Consider the following 27825-nt stretch of genomic DNA (forward strand, 5'->3'; position numbering starts at 1 on the left):
CAAGGTTTTTTTTTTACACCAAAATTATTCCAAGGTTAAACGATTAAAACCAGCAAGATTCTTTTGAAAAAATGAAGTCCTAGTCTTTAGTCTTTACCTATTTTCTGTGGATTCACTGTACTCTGACCCTCTCAGCAACAAGAGAGGGGTTCGATTTCCCATTACAATACTTGGAGAGACATCTTAAATCTAAGAATATCTAGGTAAATGCTTAAAAATCTGTTGTAAGTTTGTCAAACCCAGCATGGTATGACCTAAAAGGAGCTAAATTAAGTGCTTTATCTTTGATTTGAGTTGAGCTCCAACCCTTACCTAAATTTTTTGTACAAAAAATAATAATACTCTTTAAATATATCTATATAATTAATTGCCTCTTGAGAAAATTCTCCCCTTTATTTTCATGCCTCTTTATGTTGATTTTCAACTAAAGCCAATAATTCAGGCCGACCCATTTTATCAGATTTTTCAGAGGAATGAGCTCATAAAGCAGGGAAATAATTATATAAGGAAAAGGACTCTGGGGCTCGGGTTTAAAAGCCCCAGAAAAACAGGTCGAGCTTCGGTCAGCGGTAATCCTAAAATCCAGTTATGGGCGTTGGGCATATTTATAATTAATACTCTCTTTTTTTCATTTTGATATATATATATATATATTAATCTTAACAACACTCCCCCTCTTTTTTTAAGTAAAATTTCATCTTTGAAGAATTTTTTATTTATATTTAATTTTCATTTAAAATTCATGATGATATTAATTATGATTTTCCATTATAGTATAGCCTTATTTTCACAAACTCAAATTAATTAGTATGAGAGATGATCGTAGAGAAAATAAATAAAAATAAATCAATAACATATTACAGAATTTAAAAGAAATCCTAGCGTACTATATATAGACATTACACACGCGTGTCTTGATATGTGCGTTACAAGCACTTGAAATTGACAAGGGAGATCATTTGGAAAACAACACATATATAGAAATCAAGAAACTAAAATGAATACTTATCTACGTAAATTGACAGGGGATATTTAGTAATTTTAGTGTCAGGAGATAATCTAACGATCTAACTACGATAAAAACCCATATTAAATTGGTTTCGAAGAGAAACATGTATTTAAAAAAAAAAAAACTAGAGAATATGTTTTTTGTTGTTGCTAACCACACTATCATTCTATTAGAGATAATTCAGTTTGAGATATTAGTGAACACTTCTTCTAGTGAGGATTCAAACCTTAGTTCCTTATATCGTGAGGGACTAGTGTCTTTCGCTAGACCCAACTTTCCAGTTTTTTTTTTTATGAGCAGGGATATTCTCCATTAGATGTAATCATGTTCAAGACATTATCAAACATTAAATGTGGGCACATCTTTCAGTAGAGATTTTTTTTTTTGCTAAAGCATAGATATTCTTCTACTGAAGGTAATCCTATTCGAGGCACTGTCCGGTACTAAATGTGGACACCTCTCCCAGCAGGGATTCAAACCTTGATTCGTTACGTTATGAGGGACTAGCTCCTTCTACTATATCCAATCCCTGTTGATTTTCAGTAGAGATTTAAATTTTAGTTCACCATGCTGTAAAAAATTAGCTTTTTATGCTAAATCCAACCCCATTGGTAATTGCCCACTTTAAGACAATAAGCCCCGAACTCTGTTTTTGATTTTTTGTCATTACTTAGGTGGCTACGAGGCTGTCGCAAAAATTAGGCTATAGGAAAGCCCAACCCAGTAACTACCTAGCGGACTGTAAAGCCCCATTGAGTTTGAGGATGGATTGTGCTTTGCTAGGGAGAATGTCAGCATTTGAAATTGTACCAAAAAAACTTAATTTGAAATTAGGGTAAGAAAATTCTAAAACTACAATGCAGGATTATGGCACTAAATTGAAGTTATGTTATAATGCTCAATGCGCAAATTGCTCGTTAATATTGTTGGGAAAATAATGCTCTTTAATATACAAATTTCAACAAGTATTATTAGCAGACAAATATGATGGCAAAAAAGAAAGAACGAAAGAAAAATAATAAAAAGAGTACAAATGCATTGGTGTCTCCTCTCTTTTATATGTCTAAAACTTATATCAATATCTTCTAAAACTAATAGTCACAAAATGCAAACATTTTTCCGGTCCAAAAAAATGCAAACATTTAATCCTATCTAAGCATAGGTGTTATTTAAAATCTTTTAAATTAAAGAGGGAGTAAACAATTAAGTTATGAGGAAAATTTTATAATTTTAAGTTTCACAACACAATTATAGATAAAAAATTAAGTATTTTATAATATTTAACAATACAAGCGTTCATTTTCCTTTTTCCTTCTTTAATAAATTAAATAATAAACATAATGTATTTCTTGCCGGCCTACATAGGGTACGCATAATTTATTATATCTAAAATTCTAAACTAATAAATTGCAGGTCTGTACTTGACTCACTGTCTGCGGTTAATTACATTTAAAAAAATTCCCAAATCATGTTATAAGGCTTAGCCACTTTTGTTATGGGAGCATGACCTTTTTTTTTCCCCTTAACACAGATTTTACATCTAGAAAATGTGCCTAAAATCATATATGGATAAATATATTATTTTAATTTTTTTTGGTTAATGAGTAAATATAAGATAACCCTTTTAATAAAATTTGTGGCCAATTGATATTTTCACATGCTTGAATTTCCTTCTTTATTACTTTTTCATAATGATGTCCAAATTAAAAGTTAAGCTTTTGTGGCCTTGAAATCTTTAGTGCAATTGAAGAAGTGCCACAGAAGAAAGCCAACAATTTCTCCCACCACACACACGCAAACCATGATTAGCTGCATATTCATCTCTGAAAAAGGAATTTACTGAAAAGAATAACTAAGTAACTGCACATGTTATTATTTGAAGTTTCAAAATTCTTACTGAAGGGAAAGTTAATATGCACACTCGTTCTGAGCTGAGTTCCCGGATCCTTGACATCATATAAAGGCGCTCACTTTCGTTTCTCTGCGTTTAAATTTTTTTCCTTCTTCGCCAACCTTTATAGGGTTTCCAAACCCAATTTGAAAAATTGATTTACATTTTCCGTCACTTCACCCCAAAAGATTTTTACCAAAGTCGTCACTAAAGAATCCTTTTGCTGTATTTATGCGGCAAAATTCGGATATGGTAATGGTGGTTTCGGAAGCCTAGTTGAAGTGAGATTGTGAAAAAGTGGGTGGTAGAATTTGGGATCCGTCAATGACGTTGTTGGCAGCCTGTGGAGGTGATACAGTGAAGTTGTTCGATGCCTCGGTCAAGCCCGGTGATCCTTGCTCATTGAGCTATACCCCTTCTCCTGGATTCCAAGTCAATTCAGTGAAGTGGAACCATACCAGTGAGTCAATCTGTGATCTCTTTCCTTTACGCTGCATACAAATTTTTAATTTTTTTTTTTCCCCCTAGAAGGGTTTACGTTTGTGGAATATTGTTTTCTTATAAATGTTTTAGAATTGTTTCTCTGTACTGTTTTCTTTCGGTCGCGGGCGGATTGAGCGCAATTGAACTAAACAATGGTGTTGATTTGTTTGATGCATTTGATTTTGTGGTTCCTAAATTGCGGTAGAAATAATTTAAGCTGTTTGATTATATGCACTGGCTTACGGAACAAGTTTTATTGTCTGAACTGAGCCTTTTGTTTACAGATTTGGTTGTGGCCAGTGCTGGAGATGATAAGAAGATCTCGCTGTGGCATAAAAATGGGCAGAGCATGGGTACCATTCCTGACAGTGGAGACAACATAGAGGTAATATCTACTGTTTGGTAGACTAGGCTGTACCCGATCATGCCCGCATTAAAATGAATTCTGCAAGTACATTTACAAAAAAGGAACCGCGCATCAGAAGAGTAAAGGTTTAGAGAAATAATAAAGCATCTAAGTCACACGATGCTTGTTATGTTTCATGGTTATGAACCTTGTCATTCTTTATCTGAAACTGTCAACACCTAGTGCTGAGAAAAATTATGTTGTGAAGTACTCTCTTCCGTCACTTCTCCCCCAAAAGGTGCAGGAAAATGGCTTAATTATATCTTTGGTGTCATTTTAGTTTAGCTTTCTCTGATGAGTAACACTGGAAAATTGTAAGAATGAAAACATAAAATAATTTGCTTTAATTGTCTTCCATTCCCGCACATATTTTCAGCAACTCATGCTTGGAAGTTATGGGGGCAGGAATTCCAATCCGTACAATCACCAATGTCCAGACTCTATATCATACAATTATTGTATGTGGAATTTGAAATGACTTTTCATAGAATCTTCTACAACCTTTAGTTCTAGCAACAGGCTTTAACATTGGAGAATAGAATTTATGCACAAGGGGAAGTACTATTCTTTCAAGGTTGGCTGTCAGGTTTTTTCAGAAGAAGCAAATAAGGCAGGAAGCATATCTGTATAATACTGATGTGCCTTCTTTAGTGTAGTTTGTTCCCACTTTTATGAGCTACGAGGCAAAGTGGCATCATTCAAGGTTCCATCCAGCTTTATATTGCATTTAAAATTATTTATCCGCATTATCAAGCCCTTTGTAATCATCTATTGATCCACTGCAATTATATGATCACTATGTGGTGTCATTGGTCCTGAAAGTTACTCAAGTACTGCATAATCAAGCAATATTTTGTTATTTTGGGGGTTTAATTCATGCAATTTTGTAATTTGTGCAGGAGTCTATAATGGCTATCAGCTTCAGTAACAAGGCTTCCAGATATCTATGCTCTGGAGGAAGTGGTCAAGTTGTACGGATATGGGATTTGCAAAGAAAGCGCTGTATTAAATGGTTGAGAGGTCATACTAGCACTATTACAGGTGTAATGTACAACTGCAAAGATGAACACTTGGCTTCTATCAGCCTTAGTGGGGGCCTTATCCTTCATAACCTTGCTTCTGGTGCAAGGGCTGCTGAACTCAAGGACCCCAATGAACAGGTTTTCTGTAGAAAAAAAGATTTTCTTTTTTCTTTTTTGAATCCTCTGCCTCTTAAGTTCTAGTTTTTTCTTTTTTCCCCCTATTTTCAAAGTTGAAGTGTCTTTTAACCACTTATGTTTAAAATTGTAAGACCAGGTGTTGAGAGTTCTTGATTATTCCCGGATTAGTCGTCACCTTTTGGTGACTGCTGGTGATGATGGTACTGTTCATCTGTGGGATACAACTGGTCGGAGCCCTAAGGTGTGCGGTTTTTCTTTCATACATCACATACCTCATGTTGAAACATTATGCAATGATGAAATACAATTTTAATTGGTACAATAGACAGTTTCTCTCTCTTAAAAGCATTTTCCAATTTAGTATTGCTAGAGGCTTCCATTAAGTTGCTTATGCTCGCACTGATATGTTACTTGTAAAATAATTAATTAAGAATAGTCAAGTTAGTTTGTGGAGTTAGGTTATTAATGAGCGTTTGCTTAGAATTGACCAATGGCTGTTCTGCTGTGACTGAGTTGGCTGTTCTGCATGATGAAATCTTGGATTATCTTTGTCCCTTTTTTGGTCCTTATCCTTCTCTGTTTGTCCCCCTCCCGCCCCCCCATATAGATATATCACACATATCTAAGTGATATAGAACACTTGTGTGCAACCAGTTGTTCAGTCCTGATGCTGTCTTGTTGCTTTGCATATTAGAAAGCAACAGTTAAATGTGCAATCATATAACTTCGCGCAGGAATTTCATTTTGCGAATTTCATTGCAACAAATGCATGGGTCTTACTGCCATTAGTCTAATTATTAAATTTGAATTTATTAATTAGTTTGTTATGATTGAAATACAAGGAGTCACCGCATCCTGTGCCTTTGGCATTGCATGTAAAATCCTGCAGAAGATTTGTTCAATTCTTGCTTCATTTTCAACTGAATTTTCAAATGCATCTTTGGGAATTGACTGTCTACATTTGCTTTTCTCTTTTCTTTTTCTTGTGTTATGGGTAAAACAATATAACAGGTTTCATGGTTGAAGCAACATTCTGCACCGACTGCTGGTATTAGCTTCTCTCCATCCAATGACAAGGTTTCATTTCTGATGGCTTAATCATATTTAAATATACTGGGGATATTGTTTATCCTTTTGTGAAGTCATAAATCTCTCAGTAGGACAGCTAATCAAATATTGAAGTTCTCTGCTTCCTGACACCATTCTTCTGTTGACAGATAATTGCTAGCGTGGGTCTTGACAAAAAATTATATACTTATGACACTGGTTCTAGAAGACCGTCATCTTGTATATCTTATGAGGCACCATTCTCTTCATTGGCCTTTAGGGATGATGGATGGATGCTGGCAGCTGCAACAAGCAATGGTAGGGTTGCTTTCTATGATGTTCGTGGAAAGCCACAACCTTTTGTCGTTCTTCATGCTTATGGTAGCTCTGAGGTAGTTCTTTGCCCCGTTTAAAACTTTTTATTTGCAATTATGGAGTCAATTTGTTGTGGCCTGGTGTGTGATGAATGAGAAATTAACTTGACATAGAAGCTGCTTTAAGTTACAAATTTTACTGAAGATGAGCATTCTCTCGATCCCAAGTAATGGTGGTCGTGGATGGTAGGAACCGCATGCAAGATTAGTTCTCTTGTGTCTACTGTACATAGCTGTTGGAACTGGGGCCAGGTTAGGGCAACATGTCCGTTGGGGTTACTAATTAATGTGGTGGAATCCATTCATATCGACTAATAAAAATCAATTTCTTGGTGAACTAAAATGACAAATGCTGTGCATATTATCCAAGATTTAATTAAGTATAATATCCCTTACTGATTGATTATTTTTATCGACTTTTAATTCATGATATGAATTTACATTATAAAGTTTGTTATAAATAAATAATCATACTTTTATCTAGTATCTAGTAAAAGTATGATATCTTGAAATCATACTTAAAATTGCTCTATTTTTTTATTAACTGATGAACAAAATCTTTATGTATTGAATAAGGGGGATGTGGGGTGCGAAGGAAGGGGAAAAACTCTGAAAGTTCTTTGAAAGTCTTTCCTGGCCTAAAGTGAAAGTTGAGAGTGCTTTGTGGTCTATACACATTTTAGGCGCAGAAGAGAGAAGTGTGTGAGATAAGCATAAGCTGGTCAAGTGAACCTGTTTAAATTAGATACTGTTTTAAATTTTTACCTTTAGAGGGCAAGGGTTAATTTAAAGATGAAACTAGAACAGACAATTGGCCAGTTCACCTGTAATCTGGGCTGAGTGACCATTTTTTTCTACTTCTTACTAAAAACCTTCAGTTGGGTTTTCAAAACATTGATTTTGATCTTATGATCTTGATTATTCCCTTAAATTAGCTTATGAATTTATGTTTTCAAACTTTTGCTCTGACAATGTATATTGGGGAACAGGCTGTTACGGGCTTATGCTGGCAAAGGTCAAAACCTGTAAGTGTCAATGAAGCTAATTGCACTGCTGAGACAGCACTTGTGGGAGATTCAGTTGAAGATTCCATCCTTATGCCGGATCCTTTACCTTCTGCAACCTCATCAAGTGTTTCTCTATCTACTGTTATGTCAAGTTCTAGGAATTCTGCTCGTGTAAATGCCTCTATTGAAGCATCTTCGCTTAAATCATCTAGCAGTGGATTGGTGTCAAGCATGCTAAATGTGTCTAGTGGAGAGGAAACACCACATCGAAGCCATTTATGGCCAGGTGGAAATCTCTCAAGGCTAAATGCTCCACGTTCTAATTATAACTTCAAAGATGACATGGAGGTCTTCTCCCCCCTTGTGGATGTTCAACCAATAACACCCTCACTATGGGATGAGAATGGAGCAAAGAAGGATAACATATTTGCAGATAGGAAACCTTCATCACTGTTGTTTCCTTCATCTAGCAGGAGATTTCCAAATACAGAAGAGGGCAGCATTGATCATCCAATATTTGATTGGAAATCTGGCTCAATTTCCAAGCAGGTTCTTGTTTCCCTGTGGCCTTAGTTTTGCATTTAGCTGCTCTATATGATGCGTATTACTAGAATTTCCCAATATTGAATGCAAAGATTTGAAGTTCCTTGAGAATGATCTTCAAAAGATTTGAGCTCTAGTATATTTTAATTTTGACTTGCAAAGAAAGCACGCTGCTTAAGAGCAGTGGTTAAGCATCGTAAATTGATTCATCAAACTAATCTCCAGTGCTTTGTTTTTTTCACCCTCTAGCGCAAAATGATTTTCAGGATTTAATACTCTTTCCGCTTCAAAATATAAGCTAAACTTTATCTATTTACATTTATCAAGAAACTAGTTAAAATCACTTTAAAACAATAAATATGTAAGGTATATATATATATATATTTCAAAATATGCCCCTATTAATGAAGAGAATAAGTAAAGGATGTAATAAATGAATTAAAGAAGAAAGAGAATATATGGGGCTAAAATTGGAAAAAACTCATTAAATGCTTAGACAAAAGTAAATGTTATCTTATAAAAAAAGACAAGCCCTTCCAACAAAGTTTAGCTTATATTTTGAACTGGAGAGAGTATATGCTTACACATCTTGGCGTGAATCCTTCAATTCACTTTCTCAGGGTAGTTCATTCAAGTGAGGTTACTCATTTTGAAATGATTATATTGCTTTATAAATTCGTGTAGGATGAAATTCGATCTTCATTTTCACCTGTGGAATCAATTGCTCCCCCATCTTCGAAGGATGAAGCTTCTTCAATCACTCCTCCAGAAGCTTGGGGTGGTGAGAAGTTATCTGAAAAATATACTTACCTTCGTCAATCCATCAATGCACCTTCTCGTTTTGGGACGTCAGCTTCTGGTGTTCAGACAGCAGGATCAATGTCTTCTGGATTGCAGGCTTCCTCATCATCAGATGTTACTTCTCTTGCGACTTCAAGCATCAATTTTGCCAATCTACGCAGCAAAGATGTCTCCACTAGTCAGGAGACTTCATTAGGTTTTCCTGATCACTTGTCTTCTAACTCCTTGGCTATCAATACAAAATCCATTCTTGGACAGGTTAACCTGGATTCCCCACGGATCTCATCTTTGACCCGGCGATTTTCCACTTATGCGGAGAGAATAAGCACTACATCTACCTTCAGTGATGGAGTATCTCTTTCTGTAGGATCACCTAAGATGAAAAAATATGGAGCAGAAACAAGAGAAGAACTTCTTAACAACTTGCTGCTGAAGTCTGATGCATCAGTTTCAACAGAATCAAGCTCTGTATTACCTGCAAATGTATGTAATTGTGAAGTCTGTGCATTATTTATACCTCCTGTTTGCTTTGCAGTTACTATTGTTTGATTGTTTTCATTCGACTGTGTAGAGCAGTTATCTCTCTATTCCTTCATCCTGGATACTTCCGCAATGTCGGCATAAAACTAAGCGCTGTGTGTGTTTCATTGTGCTAGTTCTGGTGTTTAGTTCGGATTTTAGATTCAAATTGGTCAAAGAAGCTACTATGATAATCTGCTCATGGATATATTTTTACTTCCCTTGTGTATTGATGTGATATTTATCATAGGGTGTAAGCGCACAACCACAGAAAGCATCTCAGTCAGATGCACAGCAAGGTTCATTTACACTCCAGCTTTTTCAACGAACCTTGGAAGAAACTCTGGATTCGCGTCTGAAACCCATACATGAGGATATGAGGAACCTTCATATTGAAATGTTAAGGCAGTTTCATCTGCAGGAGGTATGCATCTAAAATTACTTTTCCATTTTTTTTTCATCATTTCCATTTATTTTCTCCTCATATTAGTAGCCACATTTGACAGACGGAAACATTTAGCGTGATGAAATCCATTCTGGAGAACCAAGCTGAGTTGATGAAAGAAGTGAAGTCTCTTCGCCAGGAATTTCAACAGCTCCGGCAACTGCTTTGACTTCTGTTAATAAAGTTGTAACCTCTTTTTTTTTTTTGGGGCCCCTTCTATCCTGTGTGGGGTTTGTTTGTTCGTTGACAAATTGACGTTTAATGTATGGCCTGTCATAGGTGTCTAGATTTGCTTCTCTATGGGCAAGAGAAGTTTAGGAGGCGATGATTGAAGAAAAATATGGAAGGGAAAGAAGGAAAATTGCTTGTCGCTAGATTAGGACTTTAAAAATGTACAGAAATGATTATTTGCAGATTTGTATGGGTGCATGTCTGTTGATTGATCGATTCAAAATTTGATTTAATTCGAGTTTCTGATTAATTGATCAATCCTTTTGAAGGCTGAGTAGGTGGTTGTCCACTTCTCTCCAGGACAAGTTCTGGACATTTCACGTTATCTAGTTAAGGAATTATCATGGTTATTTCCAAACAAGCCCAATTGACTTATTTTTCTAACGAAGTCCGCTTCTATGCAAAGTATCAACTTTTAGAAATGAGACAATAATTGTACACAACTTGAAATAGTATGACTTTTCTGGCCCCAAAAAGAAGAAAGAAAGAAAGTAGTAAGCGCCTGTTTGGTACATTGGAATTGATTTTGATAGAAATGGAAATAGAAAGAGAAATGGATATGAAAAATGAGGTCTAGGAACATGCTTGGTATGACATGGAATTCGGATATTATTTTTATTAAATATTTATATTTAAAAATGTGAAAGTACTAGGATGTCCTTGTTTAGAAAAATCCTAACAGTGTCCTAAATATCCAAACCACTATTGACATTGTCGTCATTCTCGTCAGAAAACCAAACCCAGTATCAAATCAAACACAAAAGATCCATTCATAAACATGTGTAGAATTAGATTAAAAGAAAATGTCTTGCTTGAAATTGAAGAACAAAATAAAAGACGACTTGATGATGAATGAAGACAAAGTGGGGAAGACAGATTTGGCCATCTTGATGCTTTGGAATGAATCACTGTTGAGCTTCAACCACTATCATGGATTTCTACCGCCACTGTCAACCTTCTCCTTCATCTCTCCTTCCTCTTCTACTTTGTTGCTCTCTCCTTTTCCAGCATGGATTTTCTTGTTTTGTTCCAGATGTAAGTTTCAAATATGTGTGGAGAAGAAGATGAAACACCATCAACTATCCAAACCATCATCACCTTTGCCAAAAAATCAATCTAAATCTAATCAAACTCAACAATATCAATTCAAACGTAGAAAAAACATATGAACAATTGAAGATCTGGAGAAATCAAAGGTATAAAAGATGAAGAAGGTAAAGAAGTCGAAGGTGGGGAAGAATTGAAGATCTGGATCAGAACGTCGAAGATCCGTCGATCTCGCCGTCGGTGATGGTGACAAAGCCAAAGAAGTCGAAGACAAGGCAGGGATATGCAGGAGGCAAAGATCTATGAAGGAGGTGTATATCTCATTGTCTTGTTAGAGATATGGGAAGATGAGTCATTGTTAGGGTGGCTGGAGATCGCCATTGTAGGTCGCCATCATCGTTATGGTAGGCTGGAGGATAGTGATAAAGTGATAGAAGTCTTAATGAAATGAAGGATGAGGGGCAAAACTAAAATTTCATGGAGTTATCTAGAATTCCATGGGTTATATGATGGAATTGGAGAATTCCATGGGTTATATGATGGAAGCCAATTCCATCAATTTTGAGGGGGTTGGCTTCCACATGGAATCCAATTCCATGACCCATTTTTTGTACTAAACAAATTTTGTGGTAGAAATCAATTTTATTTACATATCCATCCCTCCAATTCCATCGTACCAAACGGGTCCTAAGGCTTTCTCATTTATATTATTTTTTATTATTAATATAAGAGTTATTTAATTAATTTAGGTAGATTAAGAAATTCAAATTAGTTAATTATAATAAAATATGTGATTTTTTAAAAATACTTTTATGTATTAGATAATATATATCAATTTATAAATTAAGTAAATTAGTTTTTAAAATATAAATATGAAACAAAATAAATTAGAATCTCATATTTATTTTTAAACCTAACTTTCTGAGGGGGAGTAACTTATTTATAATGATATGGACCGGAAAAATTATGCACCAAGAAAAGACGAACAATTGTAGTATTACCTCTATGACAATTGGGAGGGGAAATTCATGTTTGTTTAAAATATGAAATGTCTAGATTTTTCAATTTTCATATTAAAGCTTTTCTCCTCCCCTCCTTCATTGGATATTGGCTGTGAGTGTTTCATGTGAGAATTCTTCATTTACGAAAAGGGATCTTTTAATCACTAAAACTCTTTCTTCGTTGGTGGCTTGCTCACTTATTGATCTACTTGGTTCCATTTTCAATGAGACTAAAAAAATTTCCTAAAAAATATACTTAGAAGAAGGGGCGAATAGATTGTGGAGTAATAAAATAGTCCCACTTCCCTTAAATGACATGCACCCATCTATTATTTATTTGTCGAGGAGGTTGGTGATTGCTTGGGAATGGGATGAAACAATCCTTACAGATCATTGAAGATTATTATATCCCCACATTATTATTTTCCAGCTCTTTTATTCCCCATCACGTTTGTCAGAGTTCAAGAATTGAAGAAGCATCTCTGGTTTAAATAATGTTTCCCTACCTTATTCATCCATGCATCTTCACATATAGAATCATAAATCCCAAAAAAGAAGTCGCTGCTATTCGGCTCTGGTATATCTGATCGCATGCCTCCTAAGCCATAATTGATACATCACGCTGTGAAACGAATCCAACGGCTCTGGTTTCTCATTCCACACGAAATGCTTGCTCGCTGCCACACCCAATCCCTTCATTCGCTCACCCCGATCTCTCCACGTGTTATTCAGCACTTGCTTCAGCTCCCCTCTTCTTCCCCAACTTCTCAGGAAAACCGCCATCTCCTGCCACCTCAGCAGGTCAACAAACGGCAGGTCGTTTATTGGTCGATCAGCTATCACCACAGGCACACACCCGAAACGCAAGGCCTCACCGATCCATGACACGTCGTTTCCGTGTTCGAACAGACAAAACTTACTGCTACTCAATCTCTTCGTAAAAGTAGTTTCATCCGACGGGTCCCCTTCGACATGGAAGTCCTCATCGCTGACCAACTCGGCGATCAAACTCGGCGACGTTATGGCTTTGTGCCTCACGTAACCCAGAAACCTCACCGTTCTGTTCGCCGGCGCGTGAGAATTATAAATGATAGGAGGAAGCGTCACGTCCTTGTGAGGGATGAAGTGCCCGCCGTCCTTTCTTCCGGGAAAGCAAGAGATTTGAACCGAGTTCTTCTTCAGCTCCACGACGTTCCGGTTTGAGTCATGGCCAACCCCGTCGCAGGACAAGAAAAAGTGGTCGGCGCCGAGGGCGCGGTTCCAGTAAGGGAAGCCCTTCCGTAGGCTTCCGATGAAACCAGCGAGGGACCGCAAGGAGGTATCGGGAGAGAAAGGGACGAAGAAAAAGTGTGCTTCTTCGGCGTTCTGGGTGACGAAGTTGCTCCTTTGAAGCGTGGCGTAGAACATCGATTCAGCTTGGGTCGTATAATTGAAGGCTTTGTTCGGTTTGTAGATGAAAACCTTAAATTTCTGAACCATTTTCTGATAGTTGAGGATGGTGGTGGGTGATAAGTAAGGCGAAGTATTGAGAAGGACCACTGGTTCGGATTGTGCGATGAGGAAAAGAGAGAATAAGCAGAAGAGTACAGAGAAGGAGGCCATATCGGAGATAGTGAAGAAGATGGAAGAATAGTAAGATCAGACGAAGTTGCTGTGAAACGTGAGAGAACGAAGAAGTTATTCTGAATGGTTGAAGATGAACGTAAAGCCATCGACTTGATATTTTTAGGGATATAAATGTTCCATGAAACAATGACGTAGATAGTATAATCGTTCTAATCCATGCGTATGGTTTTGTTTTTGACTATTCACAAGTTTGAAGCCACGGTCGTCAGCTATGAGACGATAATTTCAAAATTCTATGTTGCCAAGTTTGGCCAAAAAGCGGGGAGGAAAAAAAAAAGATTATATAATGAGATGGCGTGATGCATGGAGGCTTTTTATCAAAATTATTATAGGGGTTTATGTTATAAAAATATATATATTCTCAATCGTGACATAACTTGAAGGCAAAAACGAAAAGGAGATAAAAATATAATATATTTGCAATGATTAAATAATCTCTCTAAATTAGTTATTCAGTTCTTAAATTAAGTATCAGAAGTAATATTTAATTAAATTGATGCTATTTGTTGCGTTTGTGTGTGTGAGCTATTCATTCTGACTTGAAGTGCATTGAGTGTCTTCTTTTAAACATTTTCCCCTCGGAGCCTGACAATTCAGTTCAATCTAAATCGAGCAATATTTGATGGGATTATTTATTTGGTTTCGTGTTATGATGAGGCTTTTTAATATTAGATTAATTCAGCCAAATACAACAAGTTAACATCTAATGCGGGGTTAATTAAATGAGTAGTTTTGGATTTGCTAATAAGGTTTAGAAAACAAAGGTTTCATTCTTAAATTATTACTGTGAATAGAAGACAACACATCGCGTGTTCTTCAAGTAGGAATCTTTGTCTTGCAAAAGACGTCGTCCTGGCTATTGACCTAGTCTATGTATCGATGCATTCTTGTACATCAGTCTTTGTAGATAAAGAAGTTCATATCAGCTCAAAATAAAAAAAACACAGAAGTTCATATTTATATATATATATATAATTATTAGCAATCATTTTCCTTAGGCCCTAAGAAGTTGACTTTTACTTTAGCTAGACAAGCTACTACCTCCGGTCCTAATTATAAGAGTCAGTTGACTAATTTGAGGAGATTAAAGAAGTAAGTTGAGTTAGCTATTTGTCCCAAATAGGTGTTGTCTTTCCTAAAATATCATTACTAATCAAGTGTATTGACTAAAACTATAATTATTATAAGGGTTATTTTGGAAAAAATATATAAACATGAGAGACAAAGTGGATTGGGGTCTTATATTTAGGATCAAAATAAAAATCAAATAGGATCTTATATTAAGGATCAGAGATAGTACTAGTTAATACTACCTCTGGTTGTAAATGAAAAATCTAATTTGTAGTACTGCAACTAAAAGATTTAATTTGTAGTACTGCAAATTACACTATAAATTAAGTTTTATATTTAGTATCAGAAAAAGTAGCAATCTATTACTATAATAACCAGCATCAATATAAACCGTATTTAAGACTTTTCATGATCTGGCTCATTTGGATTACGAAAAGACACTATTATTGATTTTGGGTTTCGATTTAGGATATATCCTTGTATATATGTGAACCTAACCCCTCATTGATGCCTCATGGTACCATCCACTGCGACCACTAGGCCTTTTTTTTTTTTGAATGAACGAGGTATTTTATTTGAAACATTTTGCCCTTAATAAGATAATGACATTTGGATATTTTATTAAAAAAAACTACTGTGTATCTGAATATGAGAAAAATACTGGCATCTTGATTACAACTAATTTAAGGGAATACAATTTAAAAAAATAAAAAATATAAACAATGTTATGATTTTTCAATAAACTAATAATGGAATATTTACGATCTAGTGACCAAAAATACTAAAAAATATATATAATACTACCTCAGTCCTTAATATAAGACTTTGTTTGACTTTTATTTTGGTCTTAAATATAAAATCCCAATCCACTTTGTCTGTCATGTTTATGTATTTTTTTTCAAGGTAGTCCTTCTAATAATAGTATTTTTAGTTAATACACTTGCTTAGCAAGGATATTTTAGGAAAAAAAGACAACAATTTATTACAAATAACCAACTTAATTTATTTTTTTAATCTTCTCAAATTAGTTAACTAATTCTTATAATTAGGACAGGAGTTAATATTATAATTTCATGACGTGATTTTCAGTTTATGACCAAACGTAACTTTAGGGCCATTGGTCCAATTCCAAAGGCTCCGACTGAGGGAACTGATAGACATACGGCCCACAGGAACTTGTAGAACAATCCGTGGTCCAGTCGTCAATATTAATATATATTTTCAAAATTCAAATGATGTGACAAAAAGGGCGAAAAAAATGGAAGTAGCATGCATTACTTTAGGAATTTAAAAATTAAAAAAAAAATGCAGCATCCAATCAAATTAAAAATAAAATATTAGATTACTTAGTCTTGTAATACTGTGGCGCTTGCTTCTAAAATATCTGTAGTTTTTAATCCATGAGTATTTTATAACCATTTTTTTAAAAAAATAATACAGTTTTTTAAAAAATTAGAATCACTTTGTACTAAATTTAATTGAAGGCAAGAAATTTAAGTATGCAAGACTATGTATCCGAATATTCTATTAGCAGATATGCAGCTATTTCTATATTTAACCCAACACGCACCAAACTTCATACTAAATTAACTTTAAGTCATATATAAATGATCTTTTTTAATTTTCAAATTTCACCCTGAGCCCCCTAAGGTATATTATTTATGCAAATAACTCCTCATAAGTTTGCACAGTATTTATTTGCAAATAATTTAAAGTTCAGGAAAGTTATTACATATAGCCTAAATTTTGTTATATGCACACAAAAATAAGTTTAAAAAGGTATATAATTGATAGTTGCCAATAAACCTGAAAGTTCAGAGTATTCCTTGATGGTAAAAAAAAAAAAAAAGTTCAGGGTATTCCTTATTAAATTCTAAAGTTTTTAAAAAAATATTTGTGCATATCGCAAAATAACTTTGTATAATTAAATAAATAATTTTGTAGATTTTTCTTCTTTTATACCTAAATAAATGGATTGCGAGGTGCCTAATAATTTGAACAAGTGTGTGGAACTGGATTATATGTAGGAATCATAAGTTAAAAAACAGATTTACAAATGGATGAGCACCCAATGCTTATCAGATTTGAACGGTCCGTGTTTATTTTTATTTTTTAAAAATAATTATTTTAATAAGTATAGAATAAAAAATAAAAATAATCTCTTAACTATTATTTTTTAAAAATATAATTTTTTTATTTTAAAATAATTATTTAATAATATTAAATTTGAACCGTTCAGATCTAATCTGAACCGTCCAGCACCAAATGGGGATCCGGTTTTTAACTTTCTTGCCTTGCGCTCCCCAAGTTAGGTGCTTATTTGGATCCTTTTTTTGTGTGTGTAAAAAAGTACTTTTATGTCCTCTAATATATTCAGAATACACGGCATAGTCAAAACGGAAAAAAAACAAGAAAAAATTACTATTATAAAAGTTAAATAACTAATTTGAAGAGATTAAAAAAATTAATTAAGTTGATTATTTATCATAGATGTTTGTTGACTTTCCTAAAGCCTTAAAGAATAATAAATTTAAAATACAAGATGGATTGATAAATTTGGATGACATCACCTAGGATCGCTGGAAGAAAGTTCCCAAAATGCTCACTAATTGTATTTGCAGGCCAGGGTTAACCCAAAAGATAATTTTATTTTTTAATGCAGAAGAAAGTCAAGTCCATATCTATCAAATTAAAGATTGCCAGACTTTCTTAGGTTGGCTGGCATGATCGCTAGGCTGCTGGGCATGAACAATAATGAAGTGGGGCAAGGACAATTGTTGTTCATATGGTCAAAAAATGTATTCGAACTCTATTTGAACTCTGAAGTTCCATTTTTGATCGATCAAAAACAATGTCAAAACAAAGCACTTACGTATACGCACGTGGATTTAGAACAAGTGGGAGGTGAGATTGAGGACAACCCGTGACTGGTGACTGAATCAATGGATTGTGTCTGTGTATTGTTGGAAACAAAATTTGGATAAATTCCTCGAATGCCCTCCAAGGGGCGGCTGGCTTCGCATTGCTGTCGCTAGTTTGGCTGCTTTTGCCGCTTCTGCCTGAACGTCAGCCTCTCTTTCACTCGCTTTCGTGCTCTTTCATATCTGACGTTGGTCGGCGCCAGTCCACCCCGGACTTCCGACACCGAACTGCGCTGCGTTGGACATGGACGCCGCAGATCCTTCTCGAGTTTTCGTCAAGGACGTTAAGCGCATTATCATCAAGGTGGGTTGCATTTTCTTCCACCACTCTCCTCCAAAATCTGTTTTTTCCCCTCGCTATATTGCATGAGAAATGGCGTCTTTTCTAATTGAATGCTTCTTTGCTAGTTTACTGTGCAAGTGGGAAGCAGTTCCCTTGAATCCGTTGGTTCCATGTGATGGTTTTGTACAAGTTTTCAAAACCAATTAAGTTACAGTAATTGGTAATTCAGAGTTGCATACGGGTGAACTTTTTTCCCGGCTTTGTTAATGCTTTTTGAGGGGTAATTGTCCGAAGTAATTAAGTTTTTGAAGTTGATACGATGGATGGTGTCGTATATTAATGACTGGGGTGGTTGTTTGATGCCAATGCTAATGTTGCTCTGTTGATTGTTCTAGGTTGGGACTGCTGTTGTGACCCGTAAAGATGGAAGATTAGCAGTTGGAAAATTGGGGACGCTCTGCGAGCAGGTATCTCAAAATGGTGTTCAACGTCTGACTTGTCATGGTTTGTCAAATTGTCAAGGGCCTTTAAATTTGGCATTTTTAACTGTACACTGACTTTTGAAACTAATGTAGATCAAGGAGCTTAATTCTCTGGGATATGAGGTTATTTTGGTGTCGTCTGGTGCCGTTGGCCTTGGTCGCCAAAGGCTTAGATACAGGAAATTAGTTAACAGCAGGTTAGACATCATTCCTAAGTACACCTTCAAATCTATTAAATTTTAGAAATTTGGGTAGATAATTATTTCTTGCATTTATAATCAAGTTAAAATATTAATTTTCTTCTTTATTTCATATACTGTTGTAGCTTTGCTGATTTACAAAAGCCACAAGTTGAACTTGATGGCAAAGCCTGCGCAGCAGTTGGACAAAACAGTCTAATGGCCATATATGATGCTCTGTTCACTCAGGTAATTGGCACTACTTGATGTCATTTGTCTCCAATTCCTCTGGCGTCTATGCTTGTACTTATTGTAAAATGTTTTCCTCTGCAGGCTTCTTTTGTTTTTTGCCCCCTTTCTCTATTTCATGTTTTTCACGTGGCTAGTTCACTAACGTTTATAACCTGATTTCAGTAGAGTAGATATTTGATGATACTCTTTTCTCTTCCTACCCTGCAGCTTGACGTGACATCAGCTCAGCTCCTTGTGACAGACAATGATTTCAGAGATAGAGATTTCAGAAAGCAACTTACTGAAACTGTAAAATCATTGTTAGCACTAAAAGTCATACCCATATTCAATGAAAACGATGCAGTCAGTACTAGGAAGGCTCCGTACGAGGTTTGTTGCGCTACTTGTTTCATTTGCTACAACAGATAAACAAAGTTCTTGAGCTTAATATCATTAAGCTTTTTAGGTTTTCCCTGCAGTTTGTATACAATTACTGCCACTGAATTTAATGGCATTCATTGCAGGTGATATGTTCAAGGCTAGATTCAATTAGGTGGTATTCTTTGAGCTTTTCATTGCATAGGATTTTATATGGTTAAAGTTTTGATAGGATATTGCACCAAAAAATTTTGATAGGTTAAGGCCTGAAGCTAGCTTATCTGATGATCCGCTTTAGCTTCAGCTAATAAGAAATCAACAGCAGAATTTTTTTTTTACTTTTCCTTTTATAAATTTGCTTAATTATATGTTTAAGCTTAAGTTTGATTCTGTATTTAATGTCTTATCTAGATTATTGTAGGCATGGTCAAACTTTAGTCAAAATCATGTGAACAAGCCTGCCTAAATACATAAGAGAATTTGACCTTTTGTTTCTTCTTCAGTTAGTGCCTTATTCTCCCATTATACGATCAACTTACCGTGGTTAAACTACAATTCTATTGAGGGTTTTTCGAGGCCTTTGTTCAATATTCTAGTATGTCAGGATTTTGCCAATACAGTAAAACCTAATAAACTTGTAGGATAGCCTTTTTCTTCCCCCTCATTTTCCTTATGTCTCTTCTTGGGGTTATTGCTTGAAAGTTGTGTGAAGGTCTGCATCCTTCATTTGAATCTTATTTGACTGTGGAATACATGTCTTTTCAGTTATGGAAGTAGTATTTGCAATTTGCCTGGTGGAATGATTAGTTAATGCTTTCCGTTATTAGTCATATAGTTTATACAAGTATTTCTAACCCTTGCATTCTGTTGGCCAAAAAAAAAAAAACCCTTACATTCTTCAGGATTCTTCTGGTATCTTTTGGGACAATGACAGTTTATCAGCTTTATTGGCCTTGGAATTAAAAGCTGATCTTCTTGTTCTGTTGAGTGATGTGGAGGGTCTTTATAGTGGCCCTCCAAGTGACCCACACTCAAGGCTTATTCATACATACGTTAAGGAAAAGCATCAGAATGAAATCACTTTTGGAGAAAAGTCTAGGGTGGGAAGAGGCGGAATGACTGCCAAGGTAAAGGCTGCTGTAAATGCGGCTGAAGCTGGCATTCCTGTTATTATTACCAGGTACACTTTTACATGATTTTACGTGGTTCACTGAGGAATATTAGAAGTCAATAGAGCCTTTGTTATGCCTTCTTCAAAATTATAATTTTTGAGGGAATTTTTTGCACTCTTCATTTTCTTGGTGAAAGGAGTTTTCCCCCCCTTCCCTCAGTCCCACGTTCACTGAGGGATAAGTTTAGGAGAGGCCATGACTTGTGGATATCCTAAAGAGTTTTCTGTTTTGTTATGCTATAGCATATATTTCTTTCTCTTTGTATATCTTCTTGCCTACCCACACATTGAGTTAGTGGATGTTCACTTCCTTTTCAGTAAGTACGTGTATGTATATGTATGTGCGTGGGTGTGTTTGTATATTTCAAAATAAAATAAAACTGTCTTTCTGATACCAATAGGGCTCCGAAACCCTGTGTGCTCTACCTACTCTATCTGTTTCTCATCTTTGTAAAGAGGATTTCACGTTCACGTCTTTTTCCCCAGTGGTTATGCACCTGAAAATATCCTTAAAGTACTTCAAGGACAATGTATTGGAACCCTCTTCCATAGAGATGCTCATAAGTGGGTCCCAGTAAAAGAGGTATCAGCACGTGAAATGGCAGTTGCAGCTAGGGACTGCTCTAGACGGCTTCAGGTTTTCTTTTTCTATCTCCACTCTTCCAAAATGCGTGGTGGGTCAGAAATATTTCTGAGCACCTAGCGAAAAGATCCTTGTTCAAGAAGCTAATCTCCTAATTCTATAGGCTTTATCTGAAGAAGAGAGGAAGCAGATTTTACTAGATATAGCTGATGCACTGGAAGCAAATGAAAACGAGATAAGGATTGAAAATGAGGCTGATGTTGCTGATGCGCAACAAGCAAATCTTGATAAATCATTGGTTGCTAGGTTGCTTCTAAAGCCTGGGAAGGCAAGACTATCTCCCACTTTAAGAATTGCTCAAATTTTAATGTAATGTATGGATAGTGTAAATTTGAGCTCACCACAGAAATTTTAGTGGTATGTTTTATTAACTGACAGATTGCAAGCCTTGCAAAGAACATGAGAACCCTTGCAAACATGGAAGATCCAATTGGTCAAGTATTAAAACGAACTGAGGTAAGGAAATTTGATTGTTGCCTCCAAGTTGGATCATAAACTTTTCTTCATCTTATGGTAATAACAATAGAATCTGGTTGTGCATCAATAAATCTTTTGTCTTGCCACTAAATCAGACGTACGTGTCTCATGACTTAGGTTATTCATGATTTTTTTTTTTTTTATCAAAATGTTATTTATGATTTCATGTAATTAAATTGTCCAAAATTTGCATGCATAACTGCTGCTTGGTACTTTGTCAGTTATAGTGTTTGGAACTAAATTTTCTGGGACCATGTGGGAAATTACCTCAGACTTATTTTCGTTAGGTAATTTGCCAAACCTGCTATCATCATCACCTAAAATGACATGGTAGCGATTGCCAGAAAAGGGAGGAATCCTTTCGGCAAATTTATTATGATAATTACTGATTTCTGGTGTTTCTGATGGGCACCCCTATATCCAGGTTGCAGATGGGCTAGTTCTAGAGAAAACATCATCTCCTTTAGGTGTTCTCTTGATTGTTTTTGAGTCCCGCCCTGATGCCCTAGTGCAGGTATGTTATACATTTTTCATGCTTTTCTTTCTCTCTTATTCTCTCCTGTGTTTACATCTGCTTAATTGTCACCAAAAGAGAAAAGCCATCTTGTCATCTTATATTTCAGCTTGCACTCTGTGTAATTTAAGTAGTTTAGAACATTAAGAGTGTCCGGCCAATAATTCAGACAATTACTAAAACATTTTCTTCATCGCCTTCTCACTTTATCTTGATATTGGGGTATCATTCAAGATCTAGAGATTGGAACTATTGATATCATCTCTTAATTATTGCTGTCCTTGTCAACCAGAAAGTATGAAGGAAGATCTATATAAAGGTTGACAAATGAATATGTGCACTCAAATTAGCCTGGTGATATAATGATCAGAAGTATGTTAAATGAGATTGATATGTTTCCTACCAGTGGAAGTCTAAGATTAAGACACCTTGCCCGTCTTCCCCAGGAATATGGATGCAAATTAATGAGCTACAGCAGTGGACTTGTATCTTCTCTTTTCTGTGTTTCTGATGGCTAACATCTTTGAATTTTTATTTTTCCAACGCGAACTATCTGTCCATAATGTATAGTATCAATGAAATAGTAGAACATTGCATTCCTTAGAGTTCCCGTATTGCTCTGTTGTATTGCATCTTTCGACTATTTATATTTTGGGATGCATATTAAAGATATCACCTTTCCACGTTTTTAAATCAACATCTCAGCTGACCACAATAAATTTATAATTTAGGGGGTGTTTGGATGAAACCAAACCATGGTTTGGACAATAGCTTCGAAGAATAGATTCTGGGGAAATAGATTTTGTGAAAAATGATTCTGATAAAGTGATAGTATTTGGATAGTTGTTATCAAAACTTTTTATATGTGTAAATTACTAAAAAATACATAAATTAATATGATAATTACATAAAAAATAGATTTTATAATATATTTTAATTTGAAAAAATTAAAATTGTTAATAATATATTTTTTACCAACATAATTAATAATATATAAGATAATGTAATTAATAAATAATTAATATGTATATATATATTAATAAAATATAAGATTAAATATGTTTATAAAAAAATAATTAAGGGGTGTTAAAGTCATATTACTGTTTGGATCTACTCTGACAGGTACAATTATACTCTCCAATTTGAACCAAAAGCAGAATGAATTCACTTCTCCTGAAACTATGGTTTTGAGCCCAAAACCATGATTTGTCAATTTCTTCTCCTGTTTGGCAAGTTTGGAACCCAATGGTTTGGGTTCCAAAACCATAGTTTTGAAGGTTGGCCAAACAGGCCTTTAATCTTCTTCTCCGTAACATTTTTATTAATATATCATACCACCCGCCAGTGTTGATGTTACATACAGCTTGCTATATATCAAATTTTATTAACTACTTTGACCAGAAATGTATTGGTTTTAATGGTTATGCACGGAAAATCTCTGAAAGTGGATTGCTCACTGTTCTCATGTTTGTGCATCCTGCCATCTTATACATTCATCATTTAAAGCTCTGTTTTGTTTATTTATTTTTAACTATTCTCATATTTGCTTCCATGTGATTGTTTTTATTGTTACACCTTTCTAAGTTGGCAGTCTAGATTATATGTTCAAGAAACTTCAATATAAACTATGAATTGAGCTTCTGATTTTATTCTCATTAGCATAGTTTTCAACAATTTTTGACTGAATATCTGAAATTGGTTGTTTAATAGTCATTCTTAATCGGTGGCTTCATATGATCTGCACAGATAGCTTCCTTGGCAATTCGGAGTGGGAATGGACTTCTCTTAAAAGGAGGCAAGGAGGCTAAGCGATCAAATGCAATTTTACACAAAGTTTGGTTCCAAATGAAATAACAATTCTAAACTATTTTCTGTTCAGATGTTAGGTTTGGTAGCCTCCTTAATAACATTTTTTTGGGCATAACAATTCCTATGAATTTGCAGGTAATTACTGAAGCCATCCCCGAAACTGTTGGTGGAAAACTTATTGGACTTGTGACCTCAAGAGCGGAGATCCCTGAGCTGCTTAAGGTGAGTGGACCTGGCTAGCTTAAAGCCAAATTTATAAAGTACTCCTCTGGTCTTATTTTTAAGACACTTCCAGTATGTTTTACACAGACCAAGAAAAACCTTAAACTTCATTAACTCTCATTTAAAATTTAATAACTTTCCGACTTTATCCCTATTTAATATACATTATACCTCATATAAACAAAGTCAATACAATAACAAATGAGAGATAAAATTGTACATCCATGTAAAAAATTTCTCTTAGTGCTCTATAAATAGGACCAAAAAATACATTTTCTCTCTGCCTATAAATAGAACCAGAGGAGTGGTTCACTTCAAAGATTGGAACCTTAGGCCAAAGTTAAAATCTGAATTTTATCTTCCAGCTTGATGATGCAATTGATCTGGTTATTCCACGAGGCAGCAACAAACTTGTCTCTAGCATTAAAAGTTCCACCAAAATTCCTGTTCTGGGTCATGCTGGTAAGACCATTATGCTTATGATTAAATGTTACATTCAAGTAGTGCTTGATATACTATGTTAGATCCTTTTCTTCAGGAATTTGGTTGTCTGCCACAGTAAGGCTGCATTTTTGTTAATTCAGATGGAATTTGCCACATCTATGTTGATAAGTCTGCTAAGATGGAGATGGCTGGGCGGATTGTATTGGATGCAAAAATAGATTACCCAGCTGGTTGCAATGCCATGGTAATCCATACTACTGGATGACAGCGCAAGCTTAGTAATACCGACAATTTTTCTTTGCTCAGTGGTCGCAGTCATGGATAGCTAATTCCGTTATTCAAAATTCAAATCTTAGGAAACACTTCTTGTTCACAAGGACTTAGCAGAGAAAGGTTGGCTAAATGATATTATTGTTGACCTGCGGACTGAAGGTATGTATTTTGGGCAAAAAGTACCTTAAATTGTACATTCTGTTAACAGCTCCTTTCTTTGTATGCTTTAATTTGTAATTACATCTATTGGTTATGTTTAGATTTATTTTTGCCAGAATAGATTTATTTTAGTTGGATAAAGATTTTTCCTTGTCCATGTGATTTCACCCAGAATTTACGAGTTATATTACAAACTGAGTTTTTGTAACAAACTAAATAGTTTTAATAAGGAAACTGAGCAACTCTAGTAGCAGTAATGTATCTTGTAACATCATGCTTCTGGTCATTTTCCAGCACAAGAGTAGCATTCTTGCTGTAATATATGTTTAATCATTAATACTCTAAGCAAATTTGAGCAATTATTCTGATTTATTTCTGTTAAATCATTATAAAATTGAATTCTTAATTTTTGGATTAAAAAGGTTGGGATTTTTGTTATCAGAGATTTCAATTTGGTGTAGTTTTCTTTGTTTTTGGAGCTTGCTGGGGTCGTGGGCAATCAACATGACACTAGTTTTGTACTTCAAGCCTGTAATCTACTAGAGGAAGAATTTCTGAACTAGACTTGTAGCATATATGACTGAACTACAAGATTTTTCCCCCCAGAGTAACTATTGTCTTCTTCCGTTCAACAAAGTCATGGTATAAAATAAAAATTGATGAAGCTTGGATATTATGTTCAAGTTCCATATCCTAGGTTCATCCGAGACCTGCATAAAGTTGTACTAGGGTGCTAAGAATTCTAGATCAAAGTCATCTTGGGAACAACTAATACTGTGTGGAAGTCCTAACGAAAAGTAACTCTCTTTTGAACGATGGTATCAGTTTCTATTCGGGGGAAAAAAAAGTTCCAAGGAAAAGCACATTTTGGTGACTACTCTATTTAACAATCTGCAGTGTGTTTCTTAGCTATTTAAGTCACAAATGTCTCTTAAATGAGCTTTCATGTTGGACTAGAGCTTGTGAAGGTAAGGATATTGGTGATGTTAATTTTTTTTTTTTTTTACAGTCTTCTATACTTCTAATGATTTTTACCTGAACTGGCCAGACCATGTCTTAAAATAGTAGCAATATAGGCACTTGAAAAAATTGATTGGAACTTGAGGTTATATTGAATAGATAAAATTGACTATAGTTTTCATCCTTATAGCTGTTTGACAACATATTGCTTGTGGAGAAATTGACATAACTGTTGTCTGGGAGTCAAACGAATGTTGTATTAAGGAAATCTAAATGGTTTGCGTTGCAGAAAGGTTAAGTGATGTAAAATTTATGCAGGTGTTACTTTGTATGGAGGACCCAAGGCAAGCTCATTGTTGAATATCCCGAAGGCACATTCATTTCATCATGAATACAGTTCATTGGCTTGCACTGTTGAAATTGTGGATGATGTGTATTCAGCTATTGATCACATAAATCTTTATGGAAGGCATGTTACTGTTGTGTTATTTACAAGAAACATGTTGAAACCTTTTCCTTTCATTTTTCTCCCCTCTATTCTATTTCAGTTCGAATAACATCTGTGATGGTGCAATTGATTTATAAGCAAATATGCAACATTTCCCTCTTTTCTGTGGCAGTGCACATACTGATTGTATAATTGCTGAAGATTGCAAAGTTGCTGATGTGTTTCTACGCCAAGTGGACAGGTATTTCTATGTTTTTTCCTGTGTTCGTTTTCTTAAGAACGAAGTGTAGGGGAAGAAATTGTTCACATAATTAAATGGTTTGCAGCATTTCATTATTGTTGTAGTACGTGGTCTTGGGGCAGTACATTAGTAAATAAACCTTTCTTTTGCCCTATTATGTGCAATGGAAGACATCAGTACATTGTGCAAAGTTAGTAACATATGCCATCGTTTGCTATATACTGGCAGTGCTGCTGTTTTTCACAATGCTAGCACAAGGTTTTGTGATGGGGCACGATTTGGGCTGGGTGCTGAGGTATGATATTCACGTTTTGAGGGTTAATATATTATGTTAAAAGTTGTAAATTAGCTTAATACTCTTACTTGTTTAATAGGTTGGAATAAGTACAAGCAGGATTCATGCTCGGGGTCCCGTCGGAGTTGAAGGATTGTTAACAACCAGATGGTATGTACTATATGCAGCAGATACTCTTTCTTTCTTTACAAGCAATCGGCAAAACTGATGGGTCTCTTATTTAGTCGGTAGACCTCAATAGTAAGAATCACAATTATAACTGATACTGCTGTTCATTAATCATTAATGGTGTTCATATGCTTTTTCCCCAAGTCAAATGGTTTGCATGTATTACATATGAATGAAGTTCGTAGAATACCATTGTCCACTTGTCTGTCATTATTAGGGTTCATAGATAACATATGAATGAGCTGTATCAAGGATCAATTTAGCCTGCCACTGCATGAGTAATGATAATAGTCAAACATATACAGAATGATCTATGAGAAATATATTTCATGAGATTATTCAAGTAACATTTCTAATCCGTGCATCACTTCCCATCCTGGATTCATGCGTACTGAGGCGTAATATTATGGTAGATTCATTTTATAATTCCACGAAGACACATGTGGTATCACTTGTGTATTCCACCTTGTTCTGCCATCTTTATGTGCAGGATACTTAGAGGAAGCGGGCAAGTGGTTGATGGTGATAAAGGAGTTGTTTACACCCACAAAGACCTTTCCACTTAATCCTGCGTTTTGCTGGTAAAGTACCCTCTTCATCAAGAAGGCTACGCAGGGGGCCTGGTCTAAGCTTTATTTTCTGTCTCTGGAGAGCTGGGCTGAAAATCATACAATCCAACTAAGAGGAAAATTTGTGTTATATTGTTATTCTGTCTCTTCAGTTTTTCTCATCATGTTGCATTTGACTATTGCTTCCTAACTTCTTCAACACAGCCATCGTATATGTATGATATATCTAGGAAATAATTATAATCTCTGCTTTGCTTGCTAATAATACATGCAGAACCTTTTAAAAAAAAAAAAAGA

The 27825-nt window shown here is 35.2% G+C and overlaps 3 protein-coding genes across 4 annotated transcripts; 2 read left to right on the forward strand and 1 right to left on the reverse strand.

The window, feature by feature from the left end:
• The first annotated feature begins 218 nt into the window (after positions 1-218).
• On the forward strand, positions 219-27793 carry LOC114732940 (delta-1-pyrroline-5-carboxylate synthase). Of its 2 annotated transcripts, XM_028920336.1 has the most exons (20): positions 17471-17886; positions 18261-18332; positions 18441-18544; positions 18673-18775; positions 18986-19147; positions 20038-20315; positions 20793-20943; positions 21053-21217; positions 21328-21405; positions 21851-21940; positions 23687-23773; positions 23885-23971; positions 24337-24433; positions 24556-24659; positions 24772-24847; positions 26126-26276; positions 26428-26496; positions 26725-26791; positions 26871-26941; positions 27450-27793. In XM_028920336.1, exons 1-20 carry the CDS (start codon positions 17827-17829, stop codon positions 27523-27525), a joined length of 2148 nt encoding a protein of 715 aa, XP_028776169.1. In that variant the 5' UTR covers positions 17471-17826; the 3' UTR covers positions 27526-27793. The 2 variants fall into 2 exon arrangements, with proteins under 2 accessions (XP_028776170.1, XP_028776169.1); XM_028920337.1 differs by lacking the exons at positions 17471-17886; positions 18261-18332; positions 18441-18544 and adding exons at positions 219-228; positions 7078-7091 and having other exon boundaries at positions 18726-18775.
• LOC114732939 (protein NEDD1) lies at positions 3008-10174 on the forward strand. The gene is made up of 10 exons (XM_028920334.1): positions 3008-3360; positions 3668-3768; positions 4689-4949; positions 5086-5190; positions 5961-6026; positions 6167-6388; positions 7360-7926; positions 8605-9204; positions 9491-9664; positions 9747-10174. Exons 1-10 carry the CDS (start codon positions 3225-3227, stop codon positions 9852-9854), a joined length of 2340 nt encoding a protein of 779 aa, XP_028776167.1. The 5' UTR covers positions 3008-3224; the 3' UTR covers positions 9855-10174.
• On the reverse strand, positions 12503-13698 carry LOC114732944 (probable glycosyltransferase At5g11130). The gene has a single exon (XM_028920345.1). The coding sequence runs from the start codon at positions 13564-13566 to the stop codon at positions 12529-12531; it is 1038 nt and encodes a 345-aa protein (XP_028776178.1). The 5' UTR covers positions 13567-13698; the 3' UTR covers positions 12503-12528.
• Positions 27794-27825: the final 32 nt, after the last annotated feature.

Source organism: Neltuma alba, unplaced genomic scaffold (genome assembly GCF_004799145.2).
Source record: "Neltuma alba isolate B1F8T4 unplaced genomic scaffold, ASM479914v2 tig00012957_pilon, whole genome shotgun sequence".
In the NCBI taxonomy this organism is placed as follows: Eukaryota; Viridiplantae; Streptophyta; class Magnoliopsida; order Fabales; family Fabaceae; genus Neltuma; species Neltuma alba.

Coding starts and splice junctions, on each gene's coding strand:
- LOC114732939 (XM_028920334.1), top strand. CDS start 3,225: ATGACGTTGTTGGCAGCCTGTGGAGGTGATACAGTGAAGTTGTTCGAT. Junction 9,205..9,490: donor GCTCTGTATTACCTGCAAAT/GTATGTAATTGT, acceptor TATTTATCATAG/GGTGTAAGCGCACAACCACA. Junction 9,665..9,746: donor GGCAGTTTCATCTGCAGGAG/GTATGCATCTAA, acceptor CACATTTGACAG/ACGGAAACATTTAGCGTGAT.
- LOC114732944 (XM_028920345.1), bottom strand. CDS start 13,566: ATGGCCTCCTTCTCTGTACTCTTCTGCTTATTCTCTCTTTTCCTCATC.
- LOC114732940 (XM_028920336.1), top strand. CDS start 17,827: ATGGACGCCGCAGATCCTTCTCGAGTTTTCGTCAAGGACGTTAAGCGC. Junction 17,887..18,260: donor TTAAGCGCATTATCATCAAG/GTGGGTTGCATT, acceptor TGATTGTTCTAG/GTTGGGACTGCTGTTGTGAC. Junction 24,848..26,125: donor TGTTGACCTGCGGACTGAAG/GTATGTATTTTG, acceptor AAATTTATGCAG/GTGTTACTTTGTATGGAGGA.